Source organism: Haemaphysalis longicornis, unplaced genomic scaffold, assembly GCF_048455015.1.
Source record: "Haemaphysalis longicornis isolate Haplotype H1 unplaced genomic scaffold, Haemaphysalis longicornis Haplotype H1 scaffold_8, whole genome shotgun sequence".
Lineage (NCBI taxonomy): Eukaryota > Metazoa > Arthropoda > Arachnida > Ixodida > Ixodidae > Haemaphysalis > Haemaphysalis longicornis.
Genome location: NW_027526445.1, coordinates 36,679,151 through 36,698,010, shown reverse-complemented (window position 1 = coordinate 36,698,010; position 18,860 = coordinate 36,679,151). Strand labels below are relative to the sequence as shown.

At 46.3% G+C, this 18,860-nt stretch overlaps 1 protein-coding gene across 1 annotated transcript; it reads left to right on the top strand.

Annotated features, from left to right (window-relative positions):
* Positions 1-204: 204 nt before the first annotated feature.
* On the top strand, positions 205-14,181 carry LOC144149306 (cystatin-2-like). Its single transcript, XM_077680875.1, has 3 exons — positions 205-448; positions 13,074-13,181; positions 13,971-14,181. The coding sequence occupies exons 1-3, from the start codon at positions 248-250 to the stop codon at positions 14,049-14,051; spliced, it is 390 nt and encodes a 129-aa protein (XP_077537001.1). The 5' UTR covers positions 205-247; the 3' UTR covers positions 14,052-14,181.
* The last annotated feature ends 4,679 nt before the right edge of the window (positions 14,182-18,860 follow it).

The following is an 18,860-nucleotide window of genomic DNA, read 5'->3' as shown; positions in this document are numbered from 1 at the left end:
CCTCTGCGACATGGGTACTTGGTAACCTCCATCGTTTCCTTTTATTTTTGACGAAACGCATAGTAACAGGACCTTCTATTCTATTTTACCATATCTTTCGACAACACATGACGCAAGCTGGCGGTATAAAACAGCGACTTCTCTCTCAGCAGAATAATTCATCTGCAAAGTAAGCTCCCCAGCAGCTGTGGTTTTTCGCTCACTCTCCGTCGGATCAGCACAACCTGACACCGCCTTCGAAAACATCATGGCTGGCTGCGCAGCTCTTTCTGGCGCCGCTCTGGCATGTCTGCTCGTCGTTTGCGGGTCGATTCCAGGAGGCTGGAGAGACCAAGATCCCCAGAGCAGCCCAAAGTACAAGAAGCTGGCCCACTTCGCAGTTTCGCAGCACGTGGAGGGGCTTGAGAACTACGATACGGTGCTCGATCTGATTAAGGTGGAGACTCAGGTACGCAATACAGTTATTCCTAGCAGCGGAGAAAGTATTGCAAAGAAAATATCCAATGAATGGCATTTAACACTACCCTATGCCCACTAACCTATTCCCGAAGCGTTGCGAGCATTATCGTTGCTTGCCCACCAAAAGCATCTCCAGAACTGGGCGGACGGTCCCCCAAACACGCAATTTGCTAACGACAGTTATATTTCCGTACCGGACGTTTATTGTGCAGCATTATCAAATTGTCACAGGTACACAATTTGTTAGTCAAGTTCCTTTAAAAATATGAGAACCGAAATCTTGCAAGAGCTGCGAGGGGGAGGTTCTTTTGTAAACGACCATTCGATCTGTCAACATTTTCGTATTCCCTAGAATCCTCGCTCTGGGTAGAGCTTCCAGAAAGTGTTGATTTTAAGTCGATGTAGAAGCCTTATTAGGGCAAAGGGCATTGATGTAATTTTTTTATTGGAATGCAGGGCCCATAGTTAAAATAGATTTTCTTTGTTTGAAATACCTGGATCACATATAAAGCCGCGCCCATCAACATGTTTTGATCAAGAAGGCAGTATTGACTTTAGGGAGAAATTGTATAAGGATTTTCATTTGGTTAGGCTGTCGTGAACAGAAATATTGTAAACCACCAGGCTAGCCGGGCTCTATGAATTCACGTTCTCCTCAAAGCGGCGCCTTTATACAAGAAAAGGCGCATCAAGCAACACCTAATGATCCTCTGCCATCTTACGAATAAGCTGGGAGGTAGTTTACAATAAACATTCCAGAGTTTCACTGATGTTTAAACACCGTTCCTTTATATTCGTTTTGAACAGCTACCAGCGGTGCACATGACTGTAGTTATGAGTTTATTTGACACCTCACGGAGACGGCCGCAGCCCTTTGCGGCGCATTTACGCCGCGGCATGATCACAATAAATCAAATACGCCGTTCTTCACGTTGTTGTGTATATTTCTGTAAATAAACTTTGCCTCTGAGCCTTGCTCTGATACATTGAATTAAACCGGCTATTTCCCATTTGCCGGAAGGAGGACAATATACACAATATATTAACACACTAACTTGCGAAAGTTTGTCTAAATTGAAGTATCACAATATTTGCTATTGTCCAGTTCCATAATTCAGTAAATTTACAGACACGTAGCCAAATGCATTGACATAATTTACAGAATGGGCGCTCTTTTTATACAATAGTATTTCGTCGGCTACATCAACATAAAAATTTTATTTATCTGTATGTCTGTATGTGTATCAGTCTTTCAGTCTGTCCTTCGACTCAGCACCAGGCCAAAAAGTAAACGAAATCTTGAACAGAACGTTTACACAGGAAGAAGTTTCGAAGCTGTTTAATGTAGTGACAATCTTCATAATTGACTGCACAATTGAGTAAAAGAAACCATGAAGGTTATTTCCAGCAGAATATTCCGACATCAATGACTTTTTGCAGTGTTCTTTTAATAAAAATGCATCGCTTGTTTATTTTGGCGACAGTAAAGAAAATATATGCAAGAAGACGCCCTCTGGAGGCGAAACAGCAAGCCGACCACTGAAAGATGTTCCAGACGATGCAAGCCAGCACGTAATCGTTGCAAAATTGATTGACATAAGGAAAGATATATTGCGTTTATCGTTGGAGGAGCTAGATAGAAGAGCAGGAGCACGACAGATGGGTGGGAAACAGATGCGAGGCATTTACTTTTCAGGGGTGGCAGAAGACTATAGTTTTTCGACATTTGCATAAAGTCAATGGATACGCGACCTTTTTTCGTACCTTCACAAGTGCGCAATCAACAATTTGCACGAAAACCCTCCTAAAACCACAACGTTAAAATTTTTGGGATAATGTGTTATAAAATTAAGATTTCATAAAATATGCCGCGAAGCACAAACTTTTTGCCCTATACTGCAACAGAATCATAAAACCATACCTTTCTTAACATTCCACGGGGAAGTTTAAACTTCAACTTTACATTCAACTTCCTTTTCAAGTTCGTGATGAACCTTATTTTCAACTTCATGTACGGGCACAGCATGAAGTTGAAAATATTAGAGCGTATGTTTACTTGTGATTGTTAGTTCTACTGCGTAAGGGCAAGCCAAAAAACGTTCTGTGTACGGGATTCCTCATCTGCAGGGGAAGGCGTATCAGGTCACTTTACTCTCGCCCCCCCCCCTTCTTCCTCGTCTTCTACGTATGGCAATCGGCACCACCTGCACTTGGCAAAATTGCACAAATCACGGCTCAAGAAATGACCGGAGGGGTCAAATGTGCGACAGCCACTACAGCTGAGTTATTTTCGTACAACGTACGAACTGTCCGGAGGCCCACCTAGGATTTCCAATTCGCATTGTCTCTTTTTATCTTAGTACTTGCTCTTGACGTATATCGTTACAGTTTTGGCGTTTGTGTATGGACGAGAAAATGATTTGACTCTCATAATTTCACTCACGATGAATATTTCATCATGGGTGAAGCTGCGGGAAAGGTGCAGCTCAAATGCCACGGAAGCTGTACGACTATTCGTGTGTACACAAAGAAATATTAACGTTTTTGATCCATTTGGTAGGAGTTTTGAAGTGAATAAAAACATAAAAGTTAAGGTAAAGAGTGCTTGGTGGAAGCTTAAACGTAAAGAGCCAAAGCTGACATCCCTAAAAAGACTCCTCACCCACCGCCCTTGTTTGTACAACCGCTAAAATGTCATCCTCAAATCCACCACTACCACAAAATTGCTGATATTGTCTCAATCCTATCTCCTTTAAGACACTGAAAAAACCTCTCCTTCTGTAACAATAAAAAAAGTAACTTTTTGCAAGTATTTTTATGTCGTGCAAACTACATTCGTCTGTATTAAACATTTGTGTCTTCCCAGAAAGAGGGTGAAGAATGTTTGGCTGTGCCTGTCATTTTAACAACATTCATATCGCTGATGGAATTTTGTGGTTAGAAATAGAGCCCTAATTATCACAGATTTTTTCCTAATGTATACATCATAATTAGTAAAGACGTATCAAAACCTGTGAAGAATATTTTGACGGTTCTATCTTTGGGCGCCCACCTTGGCCGCCCACGGGAAGACAATGGCCGGGCATTTGGATACCGATATCTGCAATAAATAAAGGGCACTAGCGTTTCCTGCATCTTTCTGTGCATGTAACAAAAAAAAACGCAGGTGCATTTGTAATCACGCTCTCCAGGTTGACACAAGGTACAAAATTTTCGCATCTAACCTAACAATGTTGGAACATCACTTTCCAGAAAACATTCCAACTTGGAAACTTACACTATTTGTCGTTTCCTACTTGCTTGAAATATGTTCTCACTTTTCAGAAATATTTGGTTCGCATAACTTGCTTTAATAGCAGCAGTGCACTCACCCGGCGTGGCTGGTTTTAAGCGGTAATATGCGATGTTGATTTCAAATCACACATAAATTCATGCGGCCCAGTGTACGGATCTCGCTTAGACGTTCTATGATTGCTTTCCAAAACCCATCTATGATTAATGCAGTCAGAGTCCGTTTGGGAGGGCGACCATAAATTTATTATTCAAAATCTATGCACGGAACATTTTACACTTAAAACGCTCTCCAACAATGGCATACTCCATTCCATTTCAATACCATAAAAATTCGCTTTCTACGTATTGTTTCCCACTGCACTTGAAATGAAAAGATTTGTTGTGAGTATGTAGTTTATCGTCTAAAGGGTTTTTGGTTGTGGGTATTTTAACAGATGTCCTCTACACTATATTTTGACTGCACGCGAATTCTTTCACACTGCCTGCAATGGGTTGAGAAACTAGCGTGCGAAAAGAAGGAAAAAAAAACATTTAGATATTGTCATATATTGATTGGAAGAATAAGATTTGTTATATAAAGGCACACAGTGTTCGCGTGTATAGCAACGCGAGCCCGCCTTTCCGGCAACGGTTGCTCAAGCTCAAGGGGAGCAACGAGGACGAATTGAATACTGAGTTCTTCATTAGGAGGGGATCGACTACATACTCAAACCTCGGAATTTGACATAAACAGATTTCTTTGTTCCGCTCCTGTCATGTGGTTAAAACAACCCATACCCGAAGGGGGATTGGCCCCAGAAGATGTTGTCAGACAAGATGAAGAGAAAGAAGAAGCAGCATACGGGATGGTGAGAAGGATTTTGAAGTGACCAATGGAGAAGGAACACAGGATAATAGAAGAGGAGGAGGAGGTAGCTTGTTCAGCGAATGGGAGCCGCACACGACAGAATGCGAGGTGAAGAGGAGGACGACGAAGTAGAGGGGACAGAGTGGAACGAGGTCTTGGAGGAACGGTGGGAAGTTCGGGCCGTGCCTGCACAACGAACCAGCGGCATCGCACCGTTTGGCAGCGGGGTGCCCGGAACCACCGATTACCAGCGGCTTCGCTCTGCTGGCCTCCTGCTGACCGGCGGCATCGCACCGCCGGCGACCGTGTCGAGCCGTGCCCCACGACGCACCAGCGGCATCGCACCGTCTGGCAGCGGGCAGCTCGGGACCACCAATGAACAGCAGCTTCGCACTGCTGGCCTCCTGCTGAGCCGCACTGCTCAGCGAAGCCGTGGCATCACACCGCGGTCATCCGGACCACGACGCACCAGCACGGGCCATCGCGACGTTCGGCGACGTTGGGTGACGCCTAAGCCAACCGACCCACTGTGCCACGTCATCGGCATCGCACCGTGGTACCGGCGGTAGGGTTTGTTTGAATCTGACAGAGACAGTTAATGTATTATAGTGACTAAAGGAGTAGAGTGTTGGTAGTGTGAGGTCGTGCCTGTTCTTGCTGTTTAGTGTGATATATGTGCGTTCAGTCACTATGATTTCGTTCGTTTGAGTGGTTTTGTTATCTAAATATATTGTGTTGCCATCAAATGAATCAACTTGAGCCTCATTTCTCTGCCGCGTGAGACGCGTGACAAACATTTGGCGAGCCTGCCAGGATCTATCCTTGGCCCAACCACGCGTCTTACCTGGTGGAGAGTTGGATCTCGAGAAGATTCTAACCTTGGCTAGTTCGTCAGGTTTAAACAAAGAGCAGTTTTTTGCATTGTTAAATGAAGAGCGGCGCAAAGAACGCGAGAGGTTGTCTGCCGAGCTAGAAGAGTTGGACCGAGAAAAGGCAGAGTTAACGCGGCGCCTCGAGGAAAGAGAACGCATAAAGAACCGTGCACGCGCCGCACGTGAGCCTGAAGGCATGCGGGTCGCCGACCTCAATGAGGCACGTGAGAAAGAAAGTAAGCAGATTTCCGACAGTGAAGAAGCACGTGGGGTTGACAGAACGCGGTTTGCACACCGTTATGAGAAGAAAGGCGCGTTTGAAACGCAAGGCCGTGAAATGTCTGGGGGTGGCAGAATCGCAGACGAGGCGCCTGAAAATGGCTGCACTGAGAAATCACCTTGCGAGAACAGCGCGTTGCCTCCTAGTATCTTTGTGGAGCCAGTTGGTTTTACGGTCTCTGAAAGATTAACAATTCAGACGGAGGTACCTGCCACTCCGTGCCCTGGCCGTAGTAGCATCCGGACAAAAAGCTCCATTGCTGGTGAGGTAGAAATGCCGATGAATATTGACTGTACACATGTCCCACAAAAGGACATTGCAAATTTTTTAGACTTCTCAGCAGACAGCTCAGCGTCTAAGACAGTAGACGGGATCACCAGTGCGCTGTCAAGTCAGCAGGGTTCAGAGCAGCTAGGACAGCTCCCCCAGACTCAGCTCCTTGTGGTCGACGAAGAGTCCTGACTCGAAGATTTCAGGTTGGGCACTGGAGAGGGGCTGGTCCAAGGAAAATGGCAGTTGCAAGCACCCGGTAAGGGGGCTGAGAGGCAAGAGGGCGAGAAAAAGTGCCTATGTTTTCGTAAGCGTGCGAAGCAGAGGAGGATAAAGAGTTTGGGTATTAGAAAGGTTAGAGTACATGAGCGGAGCTGTGCGAAAAGTGATAGGGCAGCTGGGAAGTTTGCAGAGCTTGCGCATGCTACCAAGATGACGCGCACACAACCAGCTAAAGCCTGTAAGACGAACGGATGGCTACGTAATCAGCACCCAGGCCAAGGTGGCATCGGCCAAAAGATGGGCAGTGAGTCCTCCGGGAGTAGGCAAAATACCAACGTCAGAGGAGAGCAAAAGCGCAGACGCGCAAAGACAAAAACGAAGAGATCGTGCCAGTCAGGCACAATCGAGAGAAAGCTGAAAGTAGAGGGCTGCAGACAGGTCACGAGTCCTAGGTCAGTGAGTCAAGTGAACATTGATGGTAGTTCAAACAGAGATGATAGTGTAGTGAAAGTTGCTGAATGGATGAGGCGCAAGAGGGTGAAGATGAAGTCAAAGCTCGAAAAAGCTGGTTTAAATCACGGAGTTGACCTGGAAAGAAGTAGGACTCACAAGGGAATATGACAAATAGGTTGTGTATAAATGTAAAGCATGAATGTTGTTGTATGGTGCAGACGAAAAGGTGTTGTAGGGGTATGAAGTGTACACGGAAATGAGATAGTCTAGAAGTGTAGAGTGATTAAGACTGTTTGCAACCTTCAGACTTGTTGATGTATTTGGTTTTGGCGATATTAGAGTACTTTGCATGAGTATATTAGTGCAAGAGAATGAGGAAGAGTTGTATTTCAGTAATACGTGTTGTGATTCACTGTGAGATTTCAAGTTAGTTTTGGTGAACAGTGAACTTGGTGTGTGATTAATATAAATGTTTGTCACGCGTCTCACGTGGCGGAGAAATGAGGCTCAAGTTGATTCATTTGATGGCAACACAATATATTTAGATAACAAAACCACTCAAACGAACGAAATCATAGTGACTGAACACACATATATCACACCAAACAGCAAGAACAGGCACGACCTCACACTACCAACACTCTACTCCTTTAGTCACTATAATAAATTAACTGTCTCTGTCAGATTCAAACAAAGCCTACCGCCGGTACCACGGTGCGATGCCGATGACGTGGCCCAGTGGGTCGGTTGGCTTACGCGTCACCCAACGTCACCGAACGTCGCGATGGCCCGTGCTGGTGCGTCGTGGTCCGGATGACCGCGGTGTGATGCCACGGCTTCGCTGAGCAGCGCGGCTCAGCAGGAGGCCAGCAGTGCGAAGCTGCTGTTCATTGGTGGTCCCGAGCTGCCCGCTGCCAGACGGTGCGATGCCGCTGGTGCGTCGTGGGGCACGGCTCGACGGGTCGCCGGCGGTGCGATGCCGCCGGTCAGCAGGAGGCCAGCAGAGCGAAGCCGCTGGTAATCGGTGGTTCCGGGCAGCCCGCTGCCAAACGGTGCGATGCCGCTGGTTCGTTGTGCAGGCACGGCCCGAACTTCCCACCGTTCCTCCAAGACCTCGTTCCACTCTGTCCCCTCTACTTCGTCGTCCTCCTCTTCACCTCGCGTTCTGTCGTGTGCGGCTCCCATTCGCTGAATAAGCTACCTCCTCCTCCACTTCTATTATCCTGTGTTTCTTCTCCATTGGTCACTTCAAAATCCTTCTCACCATCCCGTATGCTGCTTCTTCTTTCTCTTCATCTTGTCTGACAACATCTTCTGGGGCCAATCCCCCTTCGGGTATGGGTTCTTTTAACCACATGACAGCTCCGCGTCGGAGAAAAGTTTTTCTTCGCGCATTTTGTTGGAACCATCAGCAACGTTTGTGAAAACAGTGGTGTACGAAGGGTGCATCTTGTTTTGCCCAAATTGTGATGAGCAGTTTAAGCAATTGTGACCAAGATTAAAAGTATAGCCTTATACCTACTTAAGAAATGAATTTTTATTTCTTTATTATTTTCCACCCTCTAGTAGTGATGACCGTTATGCAACTCTACCCATGGCTAATGGGGATTAAATAATCAAGAAATAAAATGAATGCATACATTTCTGCGTAATAATGACTAACCTTCGCGGTTCCTTTTCATCTACCAGTTTATTAGTTCGTCTTGTTATCTATATATATATATATATATATTGAAAATTAAGAGGAATCCCGCACTTGTCGTTGCGCTGGTGCCGCAATCTCCGAAGTGAAAGTACTGTTACGGCCGAGTCAATTGCCATTGTCCATAACACAATTTCGATAAGAGGATGTCCAACCGGGCTGTACAAATCTCAAGTTCTGCCTAATTAGTTGTACCTTTTTTCTTTGCTGCGAATGATTTGAAATTGAGCAAAATATTGCAGCATCTTGAATATGTGTTGCGCTAACACTGTGCAAAGAACGGGCTGCAAGTGCTATATAGTTTAGCCTTGGTACGGCTAGGGTTGTGTGTTGTGATGCTTGAAGACTCGCCCTTGCATTCTGCATGGTTATGCATCGTTGGCGGTCACGCTTTCTTGTGTTGTCGTCATAAGCGCACGCCCCCCCCCCCCCTTACGCCACAAAAACAGAGCAAAGTACACTCGATCATTAAAGTATTCACAATGTACCCGAACTCGCCACTCCGGTTCTAACACGACTAACTGGCGATTCATAGCCGATTTACCGACGCGACATTCAGCATTGGAACGAAGTCGTCGCATTCATTTCCGAATAACTAAGCGACCGTTTTAGCGCTCGGCTTCCTCCACTTCATGAGCACTCTTAACGAAAAGACTTGTAAAAAGGCAGTAACGAGTTTTATTTACGAACTCCTTACGAACTTTACTACCCCGGTGAACATTACGTAGCTCGTACACCAAGTATTGACCCATAAATGCTATCGTTATTAGTCTACACCGCGCATGTAGTAACTGCTGCTTGTTTTATAATAACATGCATTCATAGCAGCAAAAGGTTATAGACTATTGAAGATAACATCTGCAGCCCTTTCTCTACTCCTCTTTTGGATTATAAAGTCTTGTTTTACAAATCCACATGCTCATATGTATATGTCCACATTACAATACGCAATTATAAAATTTTCGCTAAACGTTTTGATTTTTGCGGCAGCCAGACCGACTCCATCAGGGGACTTTTGGCTTCTGCGTATAGACGCAACAAGAGCAGATGTATTTCCAGGGTAACTAAGTTATACTCGCTGTGTCCGTTAATCCCGTTCGTCTTACTGCTCAATTGATGCGTTGTTTAAGTTCGACATGTATGTGTTGAGTATGCCTCCATGTCGTGGTTTGCGCTCAGCCTATTAACATTGACAGGCGTAGCGTTTGACTACGTTATGGATAGCCAGTTAACAAAAGGATTATGCACCTAGTGGATGCTGTGAAAAGTAACTGTTTAGCGTTCTGTTAGTAAATGCACCAACTTATAGGGGCGAAGACCCTCATGGGCTTGGCCCATGGGCATCGCATGGGCATCACAGTTCTAAAACCCCGGGACACTCGATTTCCAACACCTCGCGATAGAACAGTCATCTTGGTGAGTAAAAACGCGTAATAAACGAACACACCGGGACACTCGTTTTGCAACCCGTCGCGCTAGAACGCTTCGTACTTCAAAGACGCGAGACGTATGTCAAAGCTGCATACCCCTACCCCCCTACGGTTTTATCTCCGCGTGCGAAAACGCCAAGGCGTCAAGGCCTGAGTCGTCGAGCGCTTAGCATCACCATGGCATTATGGATGATAAGTCGCCTGTGAACAATGGGATCCCCACCCACACCACGTGTTCCTGGTAAGTTATGGTTTCAGGTTATCTTTGAAGGCTAGGCAGGATCTAGATACACTATCAGGGCGCAAGCGACAAGCTCGGCTAGACGACGAGACACATTTCATGCCCTCCGTCTCAATTTTCAATCTAAAAGGTGGTTTAAAGCGCGAGGTTTCACATGTACACCATACTTGTTAATGCGCTGCGGCGTGCACACGGAGACAACATATGGCCAGTTTGTGTTTCATTTCTTGGCTAAATGCGATTCAATTCAAGAAATTGTGCGACCACTTCAACAAGCTTGCGATTGATTCACCCACTGGTGCTACCCCGGCGGCCAATAACTTGACGCAGCATGGGAAGAGAGAGACATACAACCTTTGAATGCACTAACACACTGCATGCAAGGCCCATCCCCACGTTTCACGTTAGTGGATATGACCCAGTATTTTAGGTACGTAGTACCTTACGACCGCACAATGTCCCTCCGCATTCGTCCGCAAAGCACTTAAAATCGCAAAAAATAGCACAGGCACCGGCAGGATTCAAGCCTGTGTCTAGCAGACCAGACAGAGTTAGTGTCAGTCGTCTTACCGATTGGGCACGACTACGAGTTAGTACCCCTGTATCAAACGGCTTACTCTCTCGCCTGGAACGGTGCAGAGTAGCTTAGGACCTCCCAATGTCCGTCCGCGTCCATCCGTGCGCACACCACCATCAAGCGAAAATCTGGCGAAATCTGATTTGACCCATGAGTTGCAGTTTCGTTTAGGGAATAATCAAGGTGCAACTCACGGATGAAATCGAATGATGGTAGGGGTCAACTTGGATGACATTTCGAGTCTCCGTAATCCCCACGCTCGCAGTCCAAGGAGTGCAGATGCTGCCATTTTTGTTAAGAATGTCTCGACACCTTTGCTTTGTTGCCCCCCTCTTATTTCGCCGGAAACCAGGCTGTTGCACCTCATGTAACTTTCCTACCTTCACGCGAAAAGGTCTCCTTGACTGGCAGTCCCGGATTATATTTTTTTCGCAAGCTTTCCCACCTCTCGAAAAGTGGAGTGCCAGAGCACACGCTAGAACCAGCGCCAATCACATTTGCACACTCGGCGTCTGTAGCTCTACCTATTTGGACTGCCCACTTTATGCGCGAAAGCATGTTACTCGGTGAGGTGAACACGCAAACATGACGCCATGAACGGTGGGCAAAGTCCTTCGGAAGTTGTAGGCTGCCGGCGCGCACGATGACGGTACCGCCGGCGAGTTTCTCAGCGCACGTTATCCAGCCCAAAAGTATCTTAAACAGCATCGCTTTTGGTGGTGTTAAGGACACTTGCTTGTGGCTACCACTTATCATTTTTCAAAACATCACTCCAGTACATAGGTTGGAATGCTTGCTTTCATGGCGAGAACCTACTAGTACTTTTATTAGGTTGTTACTGCTATACCACACTTGCGTCTCTTTCGTTGGAGTCGTTTATGCTGTTGCCGGAAATCTCTCCTTCGAGAGTGCGTGTCCCGAAGAAAGGAACAAGAACAACAATTAATGTTCTGCTCTGTCTGCTAGTGCGGGGACATGGGTTAAAGTCCAATCACATCGTATACGTATTTTGGTTCATTTGTTCTTTAGAACCCCGGCTATTTTTGACCGGATAAGAGCGACGGTTATTCACACAATGGGGCACATAGGGCTTCCGCTTTATAGTTTGGACGTTTCCATCTCGAAAACATTGGTAGATATGCACTAACATGGAAGAGTCTTTAATAGCTCAAATACAAATTGCCTGCTTGTAACTGCGCGGAGAATAGATTTTATGTATATTAATTAATCTTGTTACGTGCCAGAAAGACAAATGAGACCATGCATGGAAGCTGCGAGTGATATATTTATAAGATGGCGACGCAGAGCGATGCGATATATTTACAAGCGGCCATTATCGCTCGAGCCACGACCGCGTGCCATTCACTGTTTCGTCGTCGTTTGTGTAGCTTTCAAAGAGAAATGCGGAAACACCACTTGCGCTTGCCTTAACCATACCTACAAGTTGGTTTCTGTTCTCGTAAAAGAATTTTAGTCGTGTTACCTACTCCAGGAACGTGTATCAGCGCCATACGAGTTGTTTCAGGCACACCGCTTTGTAAGCGTAATACTTACCACCAACTATATTCATCATCCGCTGGATGAATGTCTCGAAAATTCCAACAGGAATTAGTTCCCACTTAAGCCGGTACACTATTCAGACAATGTGCACACGACAGCTGTAATTTGTTTTAGTTATAGTTATATTTTTTGCGGACTAATCCGCGCCTTCGAAACTATTCTTTACATTACAGTCACTGTAGCTTCTGTGCCGTGAAAGGGCTGTATTCTTAATTAAAGACACAAAAACGAAAGAAAATACATATTTCTGGTTCATGTCTTTCTAAATGTCTGTGATATGTGTTAAAGCTACTGCCTATATTCCAAGGTCAAACCCATGAATGTTTAGCTTTAAACATTATTTAAGTAAGCAGTCCCCGTGCAGCACCAATGTCCCGGTGTCCGTACTGCCCGCGGCTTTCGTACGTTTGAAAGAGGGTATTAAAAAAATCGCGTATTTGTCTCAATTTCACCCCCAGATAGTATCCCAATGTGATCAAAACTAAGCTGGAGCCCTCCATTGCACCAGGTACCACCTCAACATGCAAAGCTGATTGCATATCAAAACTTTTTCTTAGCATTGATCTTTTTGCGTTAAATGTGCGCATTGAACTATTCCCCTGGATGACGAAGAGTAGAAACATCAAAACCAACTGCTCGAGTGTGGCGTTTTAGAACCTTTAGTTATGCTATTGCCCCGTATCACAACGATATTTCAAGGATCACCGTAGCCAATTATCGGTGTTGTGCATAATATAGTTTAAAATGGGTCGGCAGTTTTGATCGTATAGATAAAAATATTTCTGCATCGGTTTTATAATACTTCAGGAGTGTACATTTGACGATATTTTTACAGATGCTACATATATATTTGCATCTAAATACAGGTGCTCGCTGGCATGAACTACCGACTCACCTTCACCATCGCTGGCTCGTCTTGCAAGATAGGAGAGGTCCAATATACTGAAGAAAGCTGTCCTCCAACTACCACGGAAGTGAGTGTCAGCTAACTATGACAGTTAGCGTTACTGAAGTTAATATACACTATTGGTCGCTGTACAAATGCCCATATTTGTTTCTATCTTGTACGGGCCTTACCGCAGCTGAGGGTTCACGCATGGTTGCCGCGCTGCTGACAGGAGAAAGTGGGCGAACTCCACGCTAACACTATATATTCTATTATTTTATAACTACAACAAGGAGGGTAACGTTTTTGTGCTTCACTGCATACGTCAGCGTCTGATTGCCTGACTAGGCTCACAAAACCTTCGACTAGAGCAAAACAGCACTCGATGGGGGTGTTTTATTAAAAAGACACTAAAGATGGTTTTGTTTTACACGATTGTGTTTTCTATATAAGGTGGTGCCACGACAAATGCACTTTTAATGTTTCACTTGGTAGGTCGTCCCATAATGAAGAATTTATGCAATTGCTAAATAGGCACAGGAGGATTTTTAGGCTCACCTGATTTATTGCATTGGGTTTCAAAGATTCCTATATCGCAGCGATACCCACGTTGAAACCGACGCGCATCTTTACCCGCCCCACTGAGGCCCAGGGGGTTCGAATTCATAAAACGTGTCGCTGTCGCGAAGGGATATTGACGTGCTGCTGGCACAGTCAGATCATGCTTCCTTTGTGGGACCTGCGTCTTACAGCGATAGAGTGTTGTATGCTTCCATTTGGAAATAGTGGCAGCGAAATATACTTAACAGATTCAAGGAAGTTGAGACACAAAAGTTACGAACGCTAATCAATGCCATTGTTCTGTTCTACGTTTCAGGCAAAGGCGACGTGCACAGCCGTGGTTTACGAGAGGCCCTGGGAGAACGTCAGAACGCTCACTTCATTCAACTGCGTGTAATACATTTGCAGCTATTTCGGGCAAATACAGTAAAGCATATCACGGAATGTGTTGCCAGCGTCAAATGAGGTTTCACGCTTAAGTGAAATTAGGCCTCCAAATACAGGAAATTTAGATGATTTGAAGATATATGCGCAATAAATCGATCTAAAAAGACGCAAACATTTGTAGTTTTACGTGCAGTTGAAGACAAGAGCGGACAGTATGGTGACAATGTTTTTGTGCGTTGCCAGGGTGCCGATTTATTTGAGTGTACCAGAGTACAGGGTCATAGGTAACACTCCGACGCAAAATTTAGACAATAAGAAAGAATGTGGGGTATACGTATTTTTTTATGGGAAAGTCAATGTTTTGCGGCCCCAAAGAGTTACGCGAGGACTGCATAAATATTTCAAAAACAAAAGCATCTCTCTCGATGAGCAAGCAGGTGGTGATTTGCGAAACCACCAATAGCGAGTCGTTTTGTTAATCTCTGGGTTATCATATTGCATATTGGAAGCCTGAGCAGTTGCTCCAGTAACCGAAACAACTACTCTACAAAACGTCAAGCAACTCGAGGAAAAGTGTTATTGAGAGCACTTCAGTGATATTCGCGTGCGCTCGCAAGCTACGCTAGGTTTTTTAATCCGATGATGCTTGTATGATTTATATGCGTCTGTGGACGCACCCGTAACCTAGACACGGACGCTAAAAGTTAGTATGGCACCAAAACTATCCCTTTGCCCGTAAGTGAAGTTGTAAAGTTTGTTGGCGGGAAGCTACAATGAAGGGCAGCGCTTATTTTGCATCGTTTTATGCAGAAGCACGAATAAAGGCGCGTAACATATTTTGTGTACAAAAAGCCGTGGATGTGACACAAGGTTCGGAACGTGAAGTTACGTATTTACAACACTTGCAGAAGCGAATGTCTCGAATCAATAACGTTTATGGTGTTTTGAAGCGATACGCCCGATACAGAAAGACTATATTTTATTAAAAACTGCATCGCTACGGTGCTGAAACAATCATGCTTAGTACATAAGGCCTGTAAACTTTTCTTCTATATTATGGTGCAATGTTCAGCAGTTCTGAATACTTCGTTAGTTGTGATAAGGTCATCGTTTTATAATAAATGCCCAACAAAAACCGTATTCAGCAACTAACCTAGGAAGCTGAAAATCAACAAACAGATTCAAGCTGTGACATGCGTAAAAAACAAACGTGATGGCTTTAGCGATTCAGAAATAGCAGAACTAAACACGCCATCAATGTCCCTAAATATTATAGTGGTACTCGTCATGTAAAATTCCTTTGCGCGAATTCAATGAGAGCGCCTGACCGCGTGATTGTGTCCCCTGTGTTTTCCGCAAAGTGCTTGCTGCGCACTAACTTTTTTACAGCTCTGCTAAGAAATCCACAAAATTCACGATGCTTAACTTTCCTTGAAGCGTGGGATATGACAGCATTATGCACTCTGTGATGAAAACATTGCCCCGCATCAGCTCGTACTGTTGCTAATGTCAGCCTAAGACAATTATTCTTCCGGCCCTGCCAATCAACTGCCTCACCTTTCTCATCCACCCAGCTTTTAAGCCTGTTCTTCCTGTCTCGGTCTGCACATCCAAGGTGTCCGGATTTCAATTTTGCCGCGTTTTGACTGCTGCGCCTTCTTTCTGGGGCTCTTGGTATTTAGCGCTCAATATATCATTCTACATGCCTATGGAGCTTGATTTGTTAGTACTTCCCCATGAAAAATGGTTTTCGACGCATTGGGTTTTATTTTCTGTACAAATAATACAAACTCACATCAACATTTGATTTTACATTCCGAAGCAAGCTTAGCGCGCTATTTCAAACAGGGAAGCTGCTAAGCCAATAGAAAGTGTTCGCTTTCGCAGTTACAAATTCGAAGAAATTGCCTATGTAGGGCGCGCACGCGAGCACGGTTCTCGAGGTGACCGCACCGAACTTTAAAAACCATCAATGTTGAATCTCCCGATGAGTAGGCATAAGTAATCTTCAGCATCATAATGTATATTTCCCCTGCGAGTAAAGTGATGATCCCCGTAACGGGCAGTCATGGCCAAGGACTCGATTGCGTCGTTCTTCCGCTAACATTTTGGTGCCGTTAAACTCGGGAAGACGGCCGCACGTGACGAAGGAGACCACCGACGTCTCCTCCGGCTTGAGGTTCGTTGAACCCCCCTCTTTTGACTGTTTTTTACGCTCCACAGCCCCGCCCTCAGCCGGAGGTCAGCATGGCTGGCCCTGACCACCTACCGACGACCGACCGAATGCGTGCTATGGATAAGCTGCGCCCGCAGCAACGCATCCTTCAGGGCGCGACTGCGAGACTTCTGAAGTCCGCGACGAATCTACTGGATGCCAACTCAGCGTCTTCGCACGACCTGCAAGATGCGATTGACCAACTGGAGGGAAAGTACCCCGCACTTCACGAGGTAGATCACAAAATCTTCGATCTTCTTGAGAGCGATGAAGTTGAATGTGGCTACTTCAAAGTCTTGACATACGAAGGAAAGATATGTCATGCCATAAACCGCCTGCACTCTGCCTTGAAGTCTCCGAAGGCTGTTGGCCGGAGATAAAAAAGCGACGTCACTTTCGCCCATCCAGACGACCCTCCTCAACGCGGCTCACACACATCGACCTCGGCAGTTGCCTTGCAGAAGCTACAAGTTTACGAAACGAAGGCAGATGCGACCGCTTTGCGCCCACCATGACATCCGAACCTCGATTTAGGCTAGCGTGAGGCCAGAAGCTCCTCTCAAGAACTACTGCTCTATGACGGCGGTGCAAGAACCCGTTCCGTGCAACGCTACCCGCGACGCAGAACAGGGCAGCCTACATCGGACCGAACAAGACGATCAAGAACAATTCCTCTGATAACGTCCCGCAAGTCTTTGTACAGGAGCAAGCCGTCGTTTCAGCGCAAGATTCGTCAGACCGAAAGACTGAAGATTTGGCTGAACACAAGAAGTTGCAAGAGGGTGCCTTCTACAAGGTAGCATCGAGCGTCGAAACACAAGACGGGTGTGAAGAACGTGAAGCTACGCCTGCCGCAGACAAATAAGAATGGGGTGCTTCGGCCCTAGCAGGCGACGAAAAACGTGAGGCAAAGGGCATGAAAGAAAACGTAGAAGCTGCACCGTGCATGTCCGATTACATCGTCGTTGCAGAACTCATGAACAGCGAGTCCTTACTTGAAATTTTGGAAACCCTTCGTAGACACAAGGCCAGCTTCGCAGCACCGCTACACTCGCTGCACAAGGGCTACCACAAAATCCAAAATTCGAGAGCGGCACAGTATCATCCTCAGCTAAACAGGTGCATCAACGAAGGACTGGAGATGTTTAAAAGACCTTGGAGCGCTGGTTTGTTGGCGACCACTTCAGCTTGGTGGCCCTTGGCTGCCCTGAAAGCAGCGAGACGGCGCAAGCACTGCTGGAAACGGAAGAGGAGACAGAGTTTGCAACATCTTCCCTGTTTTGACCTGGATACGTCCCACGCTCGGGTTTATCAGCAGCGATACAGGGTTCAGCGTTCCTGTAGTGGGTCCCACTGGGCGCTGTGATGATGGAATTAGCAGGCCATGCGGAGCAAACAACTCATGGCGATGTCTGTAACGTCGGCGATGGCGCATTGGCATGAGTGCGGGGCGTGCTGTGCATGTTTTGTCAGGTCCCAAAAGTCTGGCGGGTACTGACCTTGGGTGGGTTGGGTAAACGTGAGGGGGGGGGGGTTCAGATGGCATAAACTCGCTCTCAGTTGTAGTCGAGGATGGGGCCAGGGCACACTTGGACATGCATGCCTGATTCACTCGTATGATGAGGTCAACAACATGATGGAGAACCCGCAGGCACGTCTTTAGGGGAGTCAGGGCTGCTGTCGTGCTAGGCGAGGATGAATTCGCCAGCCCACGTGTTGTGGTATGTTGCTGGATTCGGGAGCGCGAGAGAATCGCTTGCTTCAGCAGGTAGTACAGACGGTCCGTTGGCAGGGCTCGAATCCCCAGTTTGCCCTTAAGAACGTCACTGGCAGTGCCGTTGATTGCAAAAACCGCTTCAGCCTGAGCCCGCAGCACCTCCACATCTTTGGCGAAAATGGTTGTAGTTGAAGGTCGCTTTCAGCCTGAAAACGTCTCTCATCTACGACACAAAAAAGCTCACCGAAACTGCTTAACCTCGTGTTTGTTCCGAGTGTTCCGCGGTCGTAGACGGCGGTCATGGGCAGGTCTTCATCAGGCGAGGCCACAGGTTGTTCTTGTGACGCAGAGGACCGGACTGAACTTAGCGTCTCCGCTGTAGCAGCATATGTGTCTGTGACTGTTGTGGCAGGAGACGTTTGCTGACAATGAAAAAGGCTTGTTCAACTGAAATGGACAAGGACTGCCTTTTTCAAGTTGTCGCACACAGTGGGGCTTTGTTGCGGCAGCCGAAGTTGTGCCACGATGCGCTCCGGGACAGCCTTGCTGGCGATGTTGTAGCGGTGCGCCTGGTTGCTGATGCTTCGGATGACATAATTGCTCTCAAGCCGCGTGAACCACACACTAGGGTCTTTTTCGTATAACTCCTGTAGTCCCGGAAGAGTGAGATTCGGCGCTGGATGGATGGGCTTCGTATTAGAGACCAGCGTGCTAAAGCTGTGGCAGACGTGTCCTAGAGCGCGATCACAGCGCTAACGTAGCGTGTGTTCTGCCGCTGAGATGTTATCATAAATGCCGTGAACTGCGGTGCGGCCTCGTTTTCCGGGTCACCAATTATGGAGGGAAAGTGAGGAAGAGTCCTGCCTTCATTTATTCAGGAGGACCGA